Source organism: Oryctolagus cuniculus, chromosome X (assembly GCF_051225735.1).
Source record: "Oryctolagus cuniculus isolate XC-2025 breed Fujian yellow rabbit chromosome X, ASM5122573v1, whole genome shotgun sequence".
NCBI classification, from domain to species: Eukaryota; Metazoa; Chordata; class Mammalia; order Lagomorpha; family Leporidae; genus Oryctolagus; species Oryctolagus cuniculus.
Window position 1 is genome coordinate 70,656,652 of NC_142888.1, and position 14,194 is coordinate 70,670,845.

Consider the following 14,194-nt stretch of genomic DNA (forward strand, 5'->3'; position numbering starts at 1 on the left):
CGCAGGCGGAGGATTAGCCTATTGAGCTGCGGTGCCAGCCGAAAGAAGTGTTTTATAGGCCCCTAGCCCCTAGTAGTTGTTATGGTAAATGCAGAGGAAAATTTCGATTTTTGATTGATTTTTAAAATTTATTAATTTGAAAGGCACAGAGACAGAGAAATAGAGAGACACAGAGAGATCATCCACCTTCTGGTTCCCTTCCCAAATGCCTGCAATGCCCAGGTCTGAGCCAGACTAAAGCCAAGAGAGAGGAACTCATTCCAGGTCTCCCATGTGGACTGTAGGAATACTTTCAAGGGTTCACATTAGCAGGAAACTGGAATCAAAAGCAAAGCCAGGTCCCAAACTTAAGCATGTCAATACGGGATGTGGATATTCCAAGCAACATCTTTTTTTTAAGTTTTTTTTTTTTTAATTTATTTAGTAGAGAGGCAGAGTTACAGACAGAGAGAGCAAGAGATAGGGAAAGGTCTTCATCCACTGGTTCACTCCCCAAATGGCCGCAACAGCTGGAGCTGGGCTGACCCAAAGCCAGGAGTCAGGAGCTTCTTCCAGGTCTCCCACGAGGGTGCAGAGGCCCAAGCACTTGGGCCATCCTTTGCTGCTATCCAAGGCCATAGCAGAGAGCTGGATTAGAAGAGGAGCAGCCAGGACATGAACTGGCACCCATATGGGATGCTGGCACAACAGTTTATTATGCACAATCGCAATAGGACAATTGCCAGAAATGGATTAATGTATCTCAGATAGACTTTAAATACAAAAGGGAATTTCAACAAAGTACTTCTGAAGAGGAAAGAAACAATGGCCAGACTGAAATGTTTTCTAAAAAGCATTACAGAAAATAGAAAATAATCTCACTAAGAGTAATGAAGTAATTTTGAATAAACTATTTCTTTTTTTTTCTTTTTTTTTCAAGTCTTCCTTCCATTGGTTCACCCCCTAAATGGTAGGTTGTACCTGTCTAGCAATTTATTCATCTCTGCAAACTCATCCAATTTATTGGCATATAGTTGTTCATAGTAGATTTTCTCTAGTCTTATTTTTTTAAGTGATTAACAGTACGTTTGACACATTACCCAAGCATACTCTTAGTCACTTCATGGCATATACCTTTTTTTTTAAATTTATTTGACAGATAGAGTTAGACAGTGAGAGAGAGAGAGGCAGAAAGAAAGGTCTTCCTTCTGTTAATTCATCCCCCAAATGGCAGCTACAACCGGCACTGTGCTGATCTGAAGCCAGGAGCCAGGTGCTTCCTCCTGGTCTCCCATATGGGTGCAGGGGCTCAAGCACTTGGGCCATCCTCCACTGCCTTCCCGGGCCACAGCAGAGAGCTGGACTGGAAGAGGAGCGGGACTAGAACCCGGCGCCCATATGGGATGCAAGCAGAGGATTAACCAAGTGAGCCATGGCACCGGCCCCTAAACTATTTCTTGATGAAGCAAATAATGGCTTTGGATAGATCCAAAATTTAAATCTGTATCTATAGCTCTCTACTTATGTCTCTTTCTATCTGACACTAATTATTTTCCAAGAATTTCAAGTGTCAAAAATAGCTAATCACACCTCAGTAATCCAGAATTCAAATACCTGGCAATCTCACCTATCCAAACACAGCTGACAGTGCCAGGAAGGAAGTTAAATAGCTCAGGATTGCCAAAATAGATGTCATAAAACCTATAAATTAAACCCTGTACACTTCGTTCCATAGGAGATTTCCCCCTTTCCACACATAACCTCTCCAAATAAAATAAATAAAGTAGACTTTTACTCATTTTTGTTGAATTACAACTGCCTTCACTAGTTTTGTTAGTGCTTTGAAAGCCACCAAAGATTCGAAAGAATTCATCTAAATGATAGGACTTCTTAAGAAATGCCACTGACAGTGGCAGGAGGTAAGAACTGATAGCTTGAAAATGTGGAGATATAAGCACTAAACATATATCTAAAAATAAGAACAAAAACTCATGGGCCCATTTTAATGTCAACACAGATCTCAATAGCCCTGGGAGAAGTAATGGACACAGTAAAATAACTGATGTTTATAACAATGATCCTTTGTGAACCTGAAAAGATTACATTAAATGTTAGTGTTCAAATTCTTCAACAATAATAACAACTACAACAAACATTTGTGAATTGATTTAGCAATTAGAACACATTTTATAAAAAATATATCTCATATTGATCCCAATATTTTCTACCCCCTGTATATATAGATAATAAAGCTGAAACCTAGAGAGAAGTAATTTGCTCAAAATACATAGCTTAATGTTGGCAGGCCTGAAAGTAGGATCCTGGCCCTTTGAATCTGGATCAGTTCTTTCATATAGCATTTTCCCTTCTTTAACACAAACTGCTTTAGTGGGCACAAAATATATTTTAGAAATATTTGCACCTAACGTATTTTTAAATGTTTGGGTACTTGTAGAGTTACATGATCATTTCTACAGGATACAACAGTCTAAAATATAGTATGCTACCAGATTTCAGAAAATCTAGGTTTCTCCCTGTTTACTCCCGTGTGGTAAGTGTTACCTGCTGTTGTTTTGATAAGCAATCTGTTACCAATAATATTTTCACAAATAAAAACATTTTGTGGATTTCCAATTAGATACCAGCAAGGAAATAAGCCTTTATAATTTCATGAAGCTAACCACTGCTTTTTAATTTCAAGACAGTGATTAGTATTATAAAATGACCTAACTTAATAGATTTAAAAACTAGCAGTTTTTCATTCCCTACCAATAATAGAATTGAATTCAACTATATTTGTTTTACATATATCTTTACTTATGAGAAATGTGATCTGACTAGGGTTTAGCAACTGGAATTCTGTATGAGAGATTTTTGACTCTTATTAACTCACTGATTCATGCACATCAAGGGAAGTTGTGACTCAGATTGTATTCAGAGCAGTAAATCGACACAGACCATGGTACAGTTGACTTTAATGAACAAATATAACAAAATGATTTCGGAATGACTGTCATTATATAAAAACATGCATCACATCACAAACACTCAGATGCCCAAGATGAGAGTCATCATTAGAATTCCTGAAACTCAAGTTTGTGAAATATGATATAATCGAATTTTATTTCGTGTTTAATGTATATGTGCTGTGCATAAATTCCATGATACTTTTGAAATATTTGGGGTCACCTGAATTGTTTATTTACCCAAGAAGAAAAAAGGTCTCATAGATATTTTAAGTTATAGGGTTTTATTTTCATAACTCAAATTAATATTAAAAAGTCTTTCCTCTTCAACATATTCTATTCAAGTAGTGTGTATTTTCTAAATAAAGCTAGGAGTATGTTGTTTTGATATGTAGTTTTCAATGTTAGAAAATTTCCCTAAGGCCACCTGTGTTCAATTCACATTTTTTTCTCTCAGGAGAGGGTGAAAAGATTAGACCCATTGCTGAGGAACAGGTGTGCAATCCATCCTGTTGCTCATCATTTTTTGTAAATTAACATACCTTCTCACATGTTTCATAGGACAGTGTGTATCCGTCTACACAAAACAGGCATGGATAATTCCTTCAGTGGTATCATTTTGGATTATGAAGGAAAGGGGGCCCGGCCATATTTAATTAAAGCACTCAACAGCACCAGTTTTAAAGAGTAAGTCTTCGAAGTAATGTAGCTAAATTGATAGGGTATATAGATCACTTTAGCAAATTATGTGATTACATTGTCTTGGAATCGTCCAAACATTCAAGAGAGATGGTTTGAAGGTCCTCCTTCCTTTGATGAATTTCCAAAGCACTGTTCTTGCATCTCACACATGACTGAAGAACCAAGCCACCATGTTCTGAAAATTGATCACGAAATTCTGAGGTCATAAAATAATATATAACTGGATCAAGACAGCAATTCAGATTGGCAAGACACAGGGAAATGATATGGAAACATAAAGTGCTCTTAATAAAAGAGCAATTTGAAAAGACTTCTTGCTTCACCATCATGAAGAATGGGAAGTTAAGATGGTAGGGAGTGAAACACACAATGAACACCACTGCACACATCAGGACCATCTTCAAAGCCTTTTTCCTCTCTTTGGTATTCTGAGGGGCAACTTGAACTTCTCGTAAAGATTTTCTTGTTTTCCACGTGCAATAAGTAATAATAATAACAGGCAATATAAACCCTCCAAGTTCAGCTGCAGTTACCATGCCAATCGAGGAAGCCATGCTAATATTGTGAAGCCCTAAATCAGCAAAGCAGAATTTGGTGTTGTTGGCTAAGCCAGCACTTCTCAGAATAGGGATTGGCAAGCAGGCAGTCCCCACGACGACCCAGATGGCAGCACTGATGCCCACATCGTACCTCCGCTTCCAGTCTCTGGCCCTGAAGGGCTTGAGGAGAAAGAAGCACCTCTGAAGACTGATGCACGTCAGGAAGAAAATGCTGGCATACATGTTGAGATACTTCAGGTAGAAGCACAGCAGGCAAACGGCCCTCTGGAAAGGCCAGTGGTGGCTGATGTAATAGTAAATCCGGAGGGGCAAGGACAGCACGTGAGCAAGGTCAGCCACGGAGAGGTTGATCATGAAAATGATGGCTTTATTTTTCCTCCTGATGAAGCGGCACAGAACCCACAAGGCTGCAGTGTTGGCCAGAAGACCAGGGACGAATATGAGAATGTAAGTGGTAGCATACAGGGAGTATTGAAATGACATTTGAAGATCAGTGCACTTTGCTCTTGTACTGTTTGTGCTGTTACTTCCCATCTCGAGAATTTATGTTCCTTCCTTAGGGAAAGCATTAGAATGATGATATCTGCAGAAAACAGAACAAAAATATGGTCAAGGGCAAACCAGTCCATATATCAGTATATAGGCATATTTGTTTCCTACCATAGAAACATTTAGGTGTGAACTTTAATAAAAATGAAAACATGTCTATGTAAACCAAAAATATCACGCTCATCTACAAACTGATAACAGCATTGACAAAGATATTTCCATGAATAAAAAAAGATTGGCATTTTGGTAATAACCACAGTCATATTTTCCTTTTAGTTGTAAGAGGCAGTAATTGAACTTGCAGAGGTAATCAACTGGCAAGACTTCACTGCAAAACAGCCCTGATATATACATCCCAACACCTTTGTGGAGTTCCACAGTTCTGTTTTCCAGTCGTTACCATCTGTATTTTCAAAGTTTGAAATGTAACTAAGTTCCCTATCATCAAACCTAAAAGAGAAAAAACTTACTCCATTTTCAACTACAACATTATAAAGGATTCTATGATTGCTGAGGTGTATTTGTGAACTTTGTGAACAAGATATGGGATAGGAACCTGAGGATATGTTGACAGGTCACTAGGCCTTACAAGAGTAGAATCTTGGAAAAGCTAGTACAATTCTGATAATCTTTGCCTCTCTCCTTCAGAATTTTACGAGGGACAGACTTAGTCTTGCTTGCATTTCATGGTGCGTCTAAGAAGCATCTGCAACTGAATTTTTGTGTTTATTAACAAAATCATGGTGTTTTCAGACAATCATGCTAAATTGAGACTATGTTTGTAATCATTTCAGCTACTAAAGTATATGAAGGACTAGAGTGCGTTTGCTATTAGATGCAATAACAAACAAACAAACAAACAATAAATAAATAAGAGTGAAAAGGATTATCTTTCCTTCAACTCTTAGGGTAACTCTGGTGAAAAGTTATTAATATAGAAGGCTATATTTTTATAATCATACTTTTTATAAACATCTTCCCTCTATGAGTCAAAATTTGTTCCTGTCATTTCAACCTAGTTCCTCCTGCCAAACTCAAACAAAAATTGAAGTCTACTCCCTTTACACATGAAATCTCTTCAAATGTCTGAAGACAGCAATTCTGTCCCCTATCAAATATTTTTCCAGAGCAAACATGTGTTCCTAATATGACATGGGTCTTGTTCTTGGTTTTCTTTAGTGTCAGAACATTATTGCTTCTGGCCAAGAGCCACTACAGTATAGCTTATTTTATTCTTGAAAATGTTAGGTCAATTACCCAAGTGTTTGATACTTTTAAGAAATATTATTTATGCACCTTATTGTAGAAGCAAAACTATAAGTGTGATTTTAATACTCCTTTATACTCTTTATTGTTTGCAATGGAAATTTTAGTTTGATACATATTTTACAGAAATAAAGGAAAGGAAGCACAAAAGTAAATTCAAGCACAAAAGTAAATGCACATTTTGCAACAACACTTGAAATATGAGTTTTGAAAACAATATAAAGTCTGAGATAGTGTCTATTCAACTTCAAACACAGTCAGTTAAAAGAATGGAAAAATGTAGCCAACCTATGTACAGCCTGTACAGTGGGAAACAACATGCTTGATACCTTTGCACTGACCATGTGAGGCTCTCAGAAACACTGTATTTACCAAACTGACAGTTTATTGCAGTCAAACAACTAGGTCATTCAGGCGAACAGCTATTCTCAATGAGTTTTTTTGGTGTTTTTGCATTTAGTTAACTGTTTTGCTCAATCAACCAATTATTCTAGTAAACTCTAAAGACTCCACGCCATCTTTTATTGTGGTTTATTTGTCTGTTTATCAAATGCACTAACTAAAATAATCTCATGCTCTGTATAATCAATCTAAATTTTAAAAAAGCACACAATCATGAATCAGAAGTGGTCTTGATAGAATTATAGAACAGTTAATGTACATGAAATCTTTCCTAGTCACCTGTGGCTTTGTTATAAAAATGATTAACAATCACTGAACGCCTACTTTTGACCAGGTGCTCTGCTAAGTACTCTGCATATACTTTCTCAATCAATCTTCTCAGAAATCCTATGAAATAATAACATATTGATGTTACCTTACAGATGAGACTTCAAGAAAGTCAAGACTCACTTCCTACCTGAAACCTTTCCTGATTTCTCCAAACCACAAGTCTTTCCTCTGGCCTCATTGTATGCATGATTTTGAAAATTTTCTTTAGTGAGAATACACTTAGCACATTCAACATGCAGTGGTTATTTACCTTTCCATGCAATCTATTGTGTTGTTCTAAATACATAACGATCTTTTACGTATCAAAGACTGGTCCTCTTCTTCCTTTCCTCCATAGTAAAGTGCTTAGTAAAGTGCCTTAAACATATGAGGAGTTCACTAAGTTTTTGTTGAGTGAATCACAGAATGCATGATGGACAGATGAATCTAGAAGTAAAGAAAAGGTCTCACTGAGAGCATAGGAATGAGTGTCTGGGGGATTAGAATTTAGCTGTGATGTTTGACTTGACCACCAGGTGTCATAAGTATACCAACGTTCAAAAAGCTTTTGATCTTTAACATAATATTTTTTAAAGATTACATTAAGACAGCAATCTTACTAAGAAAGAGAAGTACCAGCAGCATCCTGTCAAACTTTAGAAGCAAACATCTTTAAAGGGCATTTGAGAGACTTTGGGTTTATTTTATGCTATGTTTCTCAACCTCCATCCTTCATACAGCTCTCTAATGACAGTTTGACTTTGAAATGCATTGTAGATCCCTAAAGTATTAGAGCTACTAAAGGCCATTAAGATCGTCTGATTCAGTTACTTTTTATGTGAGAAAACTAAGGCCAGAAAAGGGGGTTCGTACTAAAATTTCCAAACTCATACAAAAAGTTAGTGGCAAATGCTGACCAGGATATCTCGCCTCCCATTACAGAGCTGTTTCTATTTTTCCAGGAACTTCTAAAATGAAAACCATATTTTTACAATTATCTAGTAATAATACAAATGCTCAGAAATGAACTGGTGCCAGATTTTAAACCACTAACCTTGACTATGAACTGTTATAACAAGAGGGATTAGTTGCTTCCAAATATTCTAGGACAAATGCAGTACTTTTTTAAAATAAATATTTCTAGTCCCTAGTGATAAGATTGTGTAAGAAGCCTGTTGAATTTTAGCTTATGCTGTTTTGAAACTTTTGTATTTCTTCGCACAGGGTTGGAGTTTCACATTCAAAAACAGAGATAAGCAAAATAAACACAAATTATATATATATATATATAATATATACATTTCCAGAATTTTCATCGCTAACATTTTGGTATACATCCTTTCAGCTTTTTCTATGTACATACATCAGTAAATGACTACCCATGTAATTATTTTAATGAAATTTTACTCATATATCCTTTTAAAATTATGGTTTATATTCATTCTATAATAATCACAAATGTCTATGTCAATAAATATGCAAATCTAATTTCATATACTATAATTAATTTAACTGGTAGACAATGAAGTAGATTGCCATTGTTTTACTTTTAGAAGCAATGACTTGATAAACATTTCTGAGCACTCATCTTTGTGAATTTATCCTTTGGATAAATTCTTACAAGAAAAATTTTGAGGCTTTTGATGCATAGTGCAACACTGTCTCCAGGAAGGCATCTTATATGAAATTTCAAAACTATTGCTTTCTCATAACATCATATTTTTAAATATGTGTGTTTTCCATATATAACAAATTTTGTTTAGTTGGGAAAAGAAATATGATAGAGAATTCTGACTCATTTTTAATTTTTAAATAACAAATTCGATATAATTATGATGTACAATGTGATGTTTTGAGATACATATACAGTGTGCAATGCTAAAATCAAGCTGATTAATTCATTGCTAACCCATATACTTATTATTTTTGTGAGGATGCTTTAAATCTAATCTCCTAGCAATTTTCAAGTATGCCATACATTATTATTAATTCTAACACTATGATGTATGATAGGTCTCCAGAATTTACGTCTCATTTTTTAAGATCTAACCGAAAAGTAACTTCTGTGTTGTCACAAACCAACCCAAAAAGTATTTTTCATTCCCATCTCAAAACAGTGGTTCTCAAACTTCAGCATGCCTCAGAATTATCAGCGGGCTATCCTATCCAACGAGATTCTGATTAAGTAGTTCTGAAGTAGGGCTTGAGAATTTGCATTTCCAATAAATATTCATGTGCTCCAGAGCCCAGACTTTGAAAAACAACACCTTGAGGCCAGAGCTGTTGCTTAGAAGGTTATGTCGCTGATTGCAGCTCCCGTGTGGACAACAGTTCAAGTCCTGGCTGCTTGACTTCTGATCCAGCCCTCTTCTAATGCCTGGGAAAGCAACAGAGGGTGGCCCAACCCCTGCACCCATGTGGGAGACCAAGTTGAATGTCCTAGATCCTTGCTTTTGGCCTGGCCCAGCCTTGGCCATTGTGGCCACTTGGGAAATGGACCAGTGCATGGAAGACCTCTCTCTTTGTCTCCCCCACCTCCTGTAACTCTACCTTTGAAATAAATAAAATAAATATTTAAAACAAAAAAAGAAAATTATTACCTTAACACTTTGTTAATAAAATCAAGGATTGTATTTTATCTGAGAAATCAACATATTACCTCTTCATAAATATTGTGACTCATTTAATTAAAAAATAATTAATAATTTCTTTTCCACATGGGAAACAAGGAAACCAAGAAAATATTTGTGGCCTAACATTTATCACTGTGTACTGTGATCTGGTCTATTTATCTACATTCAATTATTTCTGTGTCCTGTACGGAAGAAAGTGATAGTAAGATAAAACACAGGAGCCGGTGCTGTGGTGCAGCTGCTTGGCGGCCACTGGAGGGTGAACCAACGGCAAAAGAAGACCTTTCTCTCTGTCTCTCTCTCTCACTGTCCACTCTGCCTGTCAAAAAAAAAAAAAAAAAAAGCCTGATGGAAAGCCAAGACACTGTTGCAAAAATATCCTACATGAAGGATCTCTGTGTATGAGACCCCAGTGGAAAGAAAGAGCCATCAAAGATGGATGTAATTTTCTCTGAAGGGAGGAGAGAACTTTCACTTCACTTATGGCCTTATCTGAATACTGACGAAGTCTGTGGTCACAAAAGGCTTCCATAGCCTTGGTGGCTCATGGCAAGAGCCTCAGGTGATCACTGAGGTCATAAATAAGAGTGTTAATTGTTAAATTAACAACAGAAGTCACTGTGCATTTACTCCCCATGTAGGACCTCTGTTCTTAATGAGTTGTACTATGAGAATTAACTGCAAAACTTGTTCTCAAACAGTACTTTATACGGTGTGGGGGGGTGCAAACTGTTGAAATCCTTGCTTAGTATAGTGTTGGTCTTCTGTATATAAAGTTAATTAAAATGAATCTTAAAGAAGAATGGGATGGGAGAGGGATTAGGAGATTGGAGAGGCATGGGGGAGGGGGTGATTATGGGGGGAAAAACACTATATTCCTAAAGTTGTACCTATGAAAATTGTATGCATTAAATAAAAGCTTAAAAATTAATAAATAAAATAAAATAAATTAATCAAGATTTAAAAAAAAATACCGGCATGCAGTGCCGGCATCCCATACAGGCACTGGTTCAAGTCCCGACTGCTCCTCTTTGATCCAGCTTTCTGCTATGGCCTGGGAAAGCAGTAGAAGATGGCCCAAGTCCTTGGGCCCCTGCACCAGGGAGACCTGGAAGAAGCTCCAGGCTCCTGGCTTCAGATAAATTCAGCTCTGGCCTTTGCGGTCATTTGGGGGGTGAACCAGCAGATGAAGACTTCTCTCGCTCTCTGGCTCTACCTCTCTCTGTAACTCTGTCTTTCAAATAAAATAATTCTTTTTAAAAAATACAAAATACAGTGATGAAATCATTGCATTGTATTTAGATTTTAGAAAGCAAAGTATCAGGATTCTATGGTTTTTCTTTTATCACTGCATTTGGAAGAATGTCATCACTCTCTTAATACCTTATTGAAAAATTAAACGTTTAGCTGTTATTTTTTACTACTCTACATCTTTGAGAAAAGCTTAAAAAATTATTACTAAAATATTCTAACATTCTTACCCAAATTATTTCAATTTAAAAATTATTATTAATTTTCAGAATTACCACTCTTTTGGGGCCAGTGCTGTGGCGTAGCAGGTAAAGCCACCACTTGCAGTGCTAGCATCCCATATGGGCTCCGGTTCAAGTCCTGGCTACTCTTCTTCTGATCCAGCTCTCTGCTATGGCCTGGGAAAGCAATTGAAGATGGCGTAAGTCCTTGGGCCCCTGCACTCACGTGGGATACCTGGAAGAAGTTCCTGGATCCTGGCTTCAGATTGGTCCAGCTCCAAGCTTTTCAGTCATTTGGGGAGTGAAAGAGCAGACAGAAGACTTCTCTCTATCTCTTTGCCTCTTCCTCTCTGTAATTCTGCCCTCCAAATAAATAATTCTTAAAAAAAAGACTAATCACTATTTTGTGACTTATGCACTTCAAAGAACAATGTTTCTGAAAGTTCAAGACTAGTATAAAACAAAGCATGTATAAGGGTATTTAAAAATGTTCATGGGAAAAATGGACTCATTAGATAATTTGGGGTGGGCATCTGGCATAGTAGTTAGGACACCTGTTGGGACATCCACATTGCACGTGGGTGTACCTGGGTTCCATAAACCAACTCTGGTTCCTGACTCCAGCTTTCTGCTAATGCAGACCCTGGAGGTAGCAATGATGGCTCAAATAGTTGGGTTCTTGTCACTCATGTAGGGGACCTAGATTGAGATCTTGGGTACTGGCTTTGGCCCCTGTTCAGTACCAGTCCAGCCCCATGTTTGTAGTGGTCATCTGTGGAGTGAGCCAGCAGATGAGAAACCAGTCTCCCCACACAGCTGCCTATTGAATAAATACACAGGTAATATCTTAAAATATAAGCTTATGTTGGTGCAAAATTTTTGAAATCCATTCCCACAAGGAGTCTTCAAAGGGTTCATAGAAAGTAAATATTTTGAAAAACCAACTATGCACACACTTCAAAATTCTTCACACCAAAATAAACTTTTATTTTAATTCCATTTCCATGAACTTATAAGTATTCACATATTAAAGTAAGATAAACAATTTTTGAGATAAGTAATGATCTCACAAATCCTATTTTCTTCTTGAATACCAGAAAGTTGAAAACAGTAAATTCAATCAAAGAAAAAAAGTGCATTAGCCTTAAAACTTTTCATTAAATTTTAACGAAGAATGGGATGGGAAAGGGAGTAGGAAGTGGGATGGGAGTGGAGGTGGGAGCGTGGGTATAGGGGGAAGAACCACTATATTCCTAAAGTTGTACCTATGAAATTTGCATTCATTAAATAAAAGCTTTTAAAAAGCTTTCATTAGCATTCAAAATGTAACTGATAAGCACTTTGTTAATTTATGACTGATTTTCATTTGTAAAATGGGAAACATAGTTCTGATTTTTTAAATTTTCCCCCAGAAATTGGAGAGGCATATACATTTTCATGCCCAAACACTTTTTGAAATTCCTATTCTGATGCCAACAAGTTTTTAATTCAATTTTCTAGATTTATTACTTTTTTATTGACAGTAGATGTACTATAGTGGTTCCAACTACAATCTTTGGAGTCAGGAAGACCTGAATTTGAGTATGAATTATATTTCCTAGCTTAGTTGAGCCACAATTTCTTAAACTATATAATTTATACTATTGCCTTTTTTTTACATTCAAAGAGTTAAGCAATGCATATATATATAATACTTCATATTATCATAACTAGTGTGGTTGTTTTTCCATTTCATTGCATGTAATTTTTGTAAGTTATTAAATAAGATGTATATAAATACATTCCAAAGTTCAGCTTAACATTCATGTAACACAGGAAGCTGCTCCTGATTTCTTTGGTTTTTGTTGACTTTCTTGGGATTTTTGAAGTATCTAGCAACTTATACCACATAGCAGCAGTGTTTAACAACAATTACATTTGCTTTGTGCCAGGCATTATCTAGCTTATGTTTAACCTATATTTAAACTTAATCTTCATAAAAATCATATAAGTAAGGATATATTGTCATTATGCCCATTTGAATTTTGAGAAATGATTCTTCTTTTTGTTCTTATTGCTAAACTGCTAGTTCATGATGGAACATGAATTTAAACCCAATAAACCTGGAGTGATGTCGTGGATGCAGCAGGTTAAGTCACCACCTGTGACACTAGCATCCCATATGAGTGCTGATTTCTTGAACTGTAGGACCAGGAATGTCTGCTAAGTAAGGAAAGAGAGAGCTGCTGATTTCAGATAAACAAGGGTTGAGCACAGGATAGTCTGACTACACCTCAGGCTGTTGTTGAATTTCATGTTTGTTACCAACTTCTCAACCAGCAGATTATTTCAGGGCACTACTTCTTCAGAAATATTTAAGCCACAGACCTATAGTAAACTACCTACTTATGTAAGGCCCACCTCATTGGCCCCATCATTGGAGTATTCTACCCACAGAAAATAAAAATTATCATTTTAATTTTTATATTTGTAATCTTTTTTGATGAGGGACAGTTATGAAGTGGCCAAGAAACTTGCCTGAGAATAAAGGACCCTGTTAACTAGATTTTGGATTGTGGCAGTAATCATTCCTCTCACTCTATGAATCATTCTAATTCACCTCACTGTGCCCTAACCTTGATGAGTGAAGGAAATGCTTAGGATATCCCGTCTACTCCCCTATCCAACAAAAATTACAAGGGTCAAGGAAGTCATAGAGTAGATGAATTTTGGTTTTGTGGGGAGAACACAGAGGCATCAATAGGAATTTTTATTACACAGATTTAGCCTTTTCTATCATCTCCCACTTTGCACAAGTGATATTTAAGTCCATACAGTCTTTTAGGACCTTTCCCCTAGTTATATCTTTCATGTTACTTCTAAATGCAAAGCTTTCCTTATCTGGGTCTCAGATCACAGCCTTATCTTCAAATATAATAGATATTAACTTATTAATTTAACATCTTTCATGTCTTCAATGTGTTAGGTATTGTTTTAGGTACTGATGATGACATGGTATACAGACAAAAATGGTCTCTGCCCTCACAAAGTTGCAACCTCCATTGCATTGCGGCAACTCCTCTTTCACACTTAAAGAAATATTACCTATCCATCAAAGTTCCATTTATGTCACATCTCCCTAATGAAGGCTTCTATTGCCACCCAACCAGCACTGTCCTTCCACAGTCTTGCTGCTGAAATCCCTTCCTAGTAGCCTAATCAATAATGTAAAACACCAAAACAAATGCTAATGAATGCCTAAAACTTAATAATATTCTCTGTAATGATATTTGTACTTAAGGGAAAATATTAAAGGAAAATAATAGCTTTATTCAAATATTTGAATGGTGAAATTTCACATAGTAGAACTCAAACTG

At 36.4% G+C, this 14,194-nt stretch overlaps 1 protein-coding gene across 10 annotated transcripts in view; it reads right to left on the reverse strand.

Moving 5' to 3' along the window:
* Positions 1-2,937: 2,937 nt before the first annotated feature.
* Positions 2,938-14,194, reverse strand: part of LOC100340280 (putative P2Y purinoceptor 10) — a 50,495-nt gene continuing 39,238 nt past the window's right edge. For 4 of the 10 annotated variants that reach the window (XM_089324218.1, XM_089324216.1, XM_089324219.1 and 1 more), the window contains exons 2-3: positions 4,338-4,790; positions 2,938-3,822 (exon numbers count right to left, since the gene is read on the reverse strand). In XM_089324218.1, coding sequence (XP_089180344.1) covers positions 3,726-3,822; positions 4,338-4,741 — 501 coding nt within the window. In that variant the 5' untranslated portion in view covers positions 4,742-4,790 and the 3' untranslated portion in view covers positions 2,938-3,725. Of the gene's footprint in view, positions 4,791-10,892; positions 11,018-14,194 lie in introns of those variants that run through there. The other 6 variants (XM_070066809.2, XM_070066808.1, XM_008272964.4 and 3 more) reach the window with 3 other exon arrangements.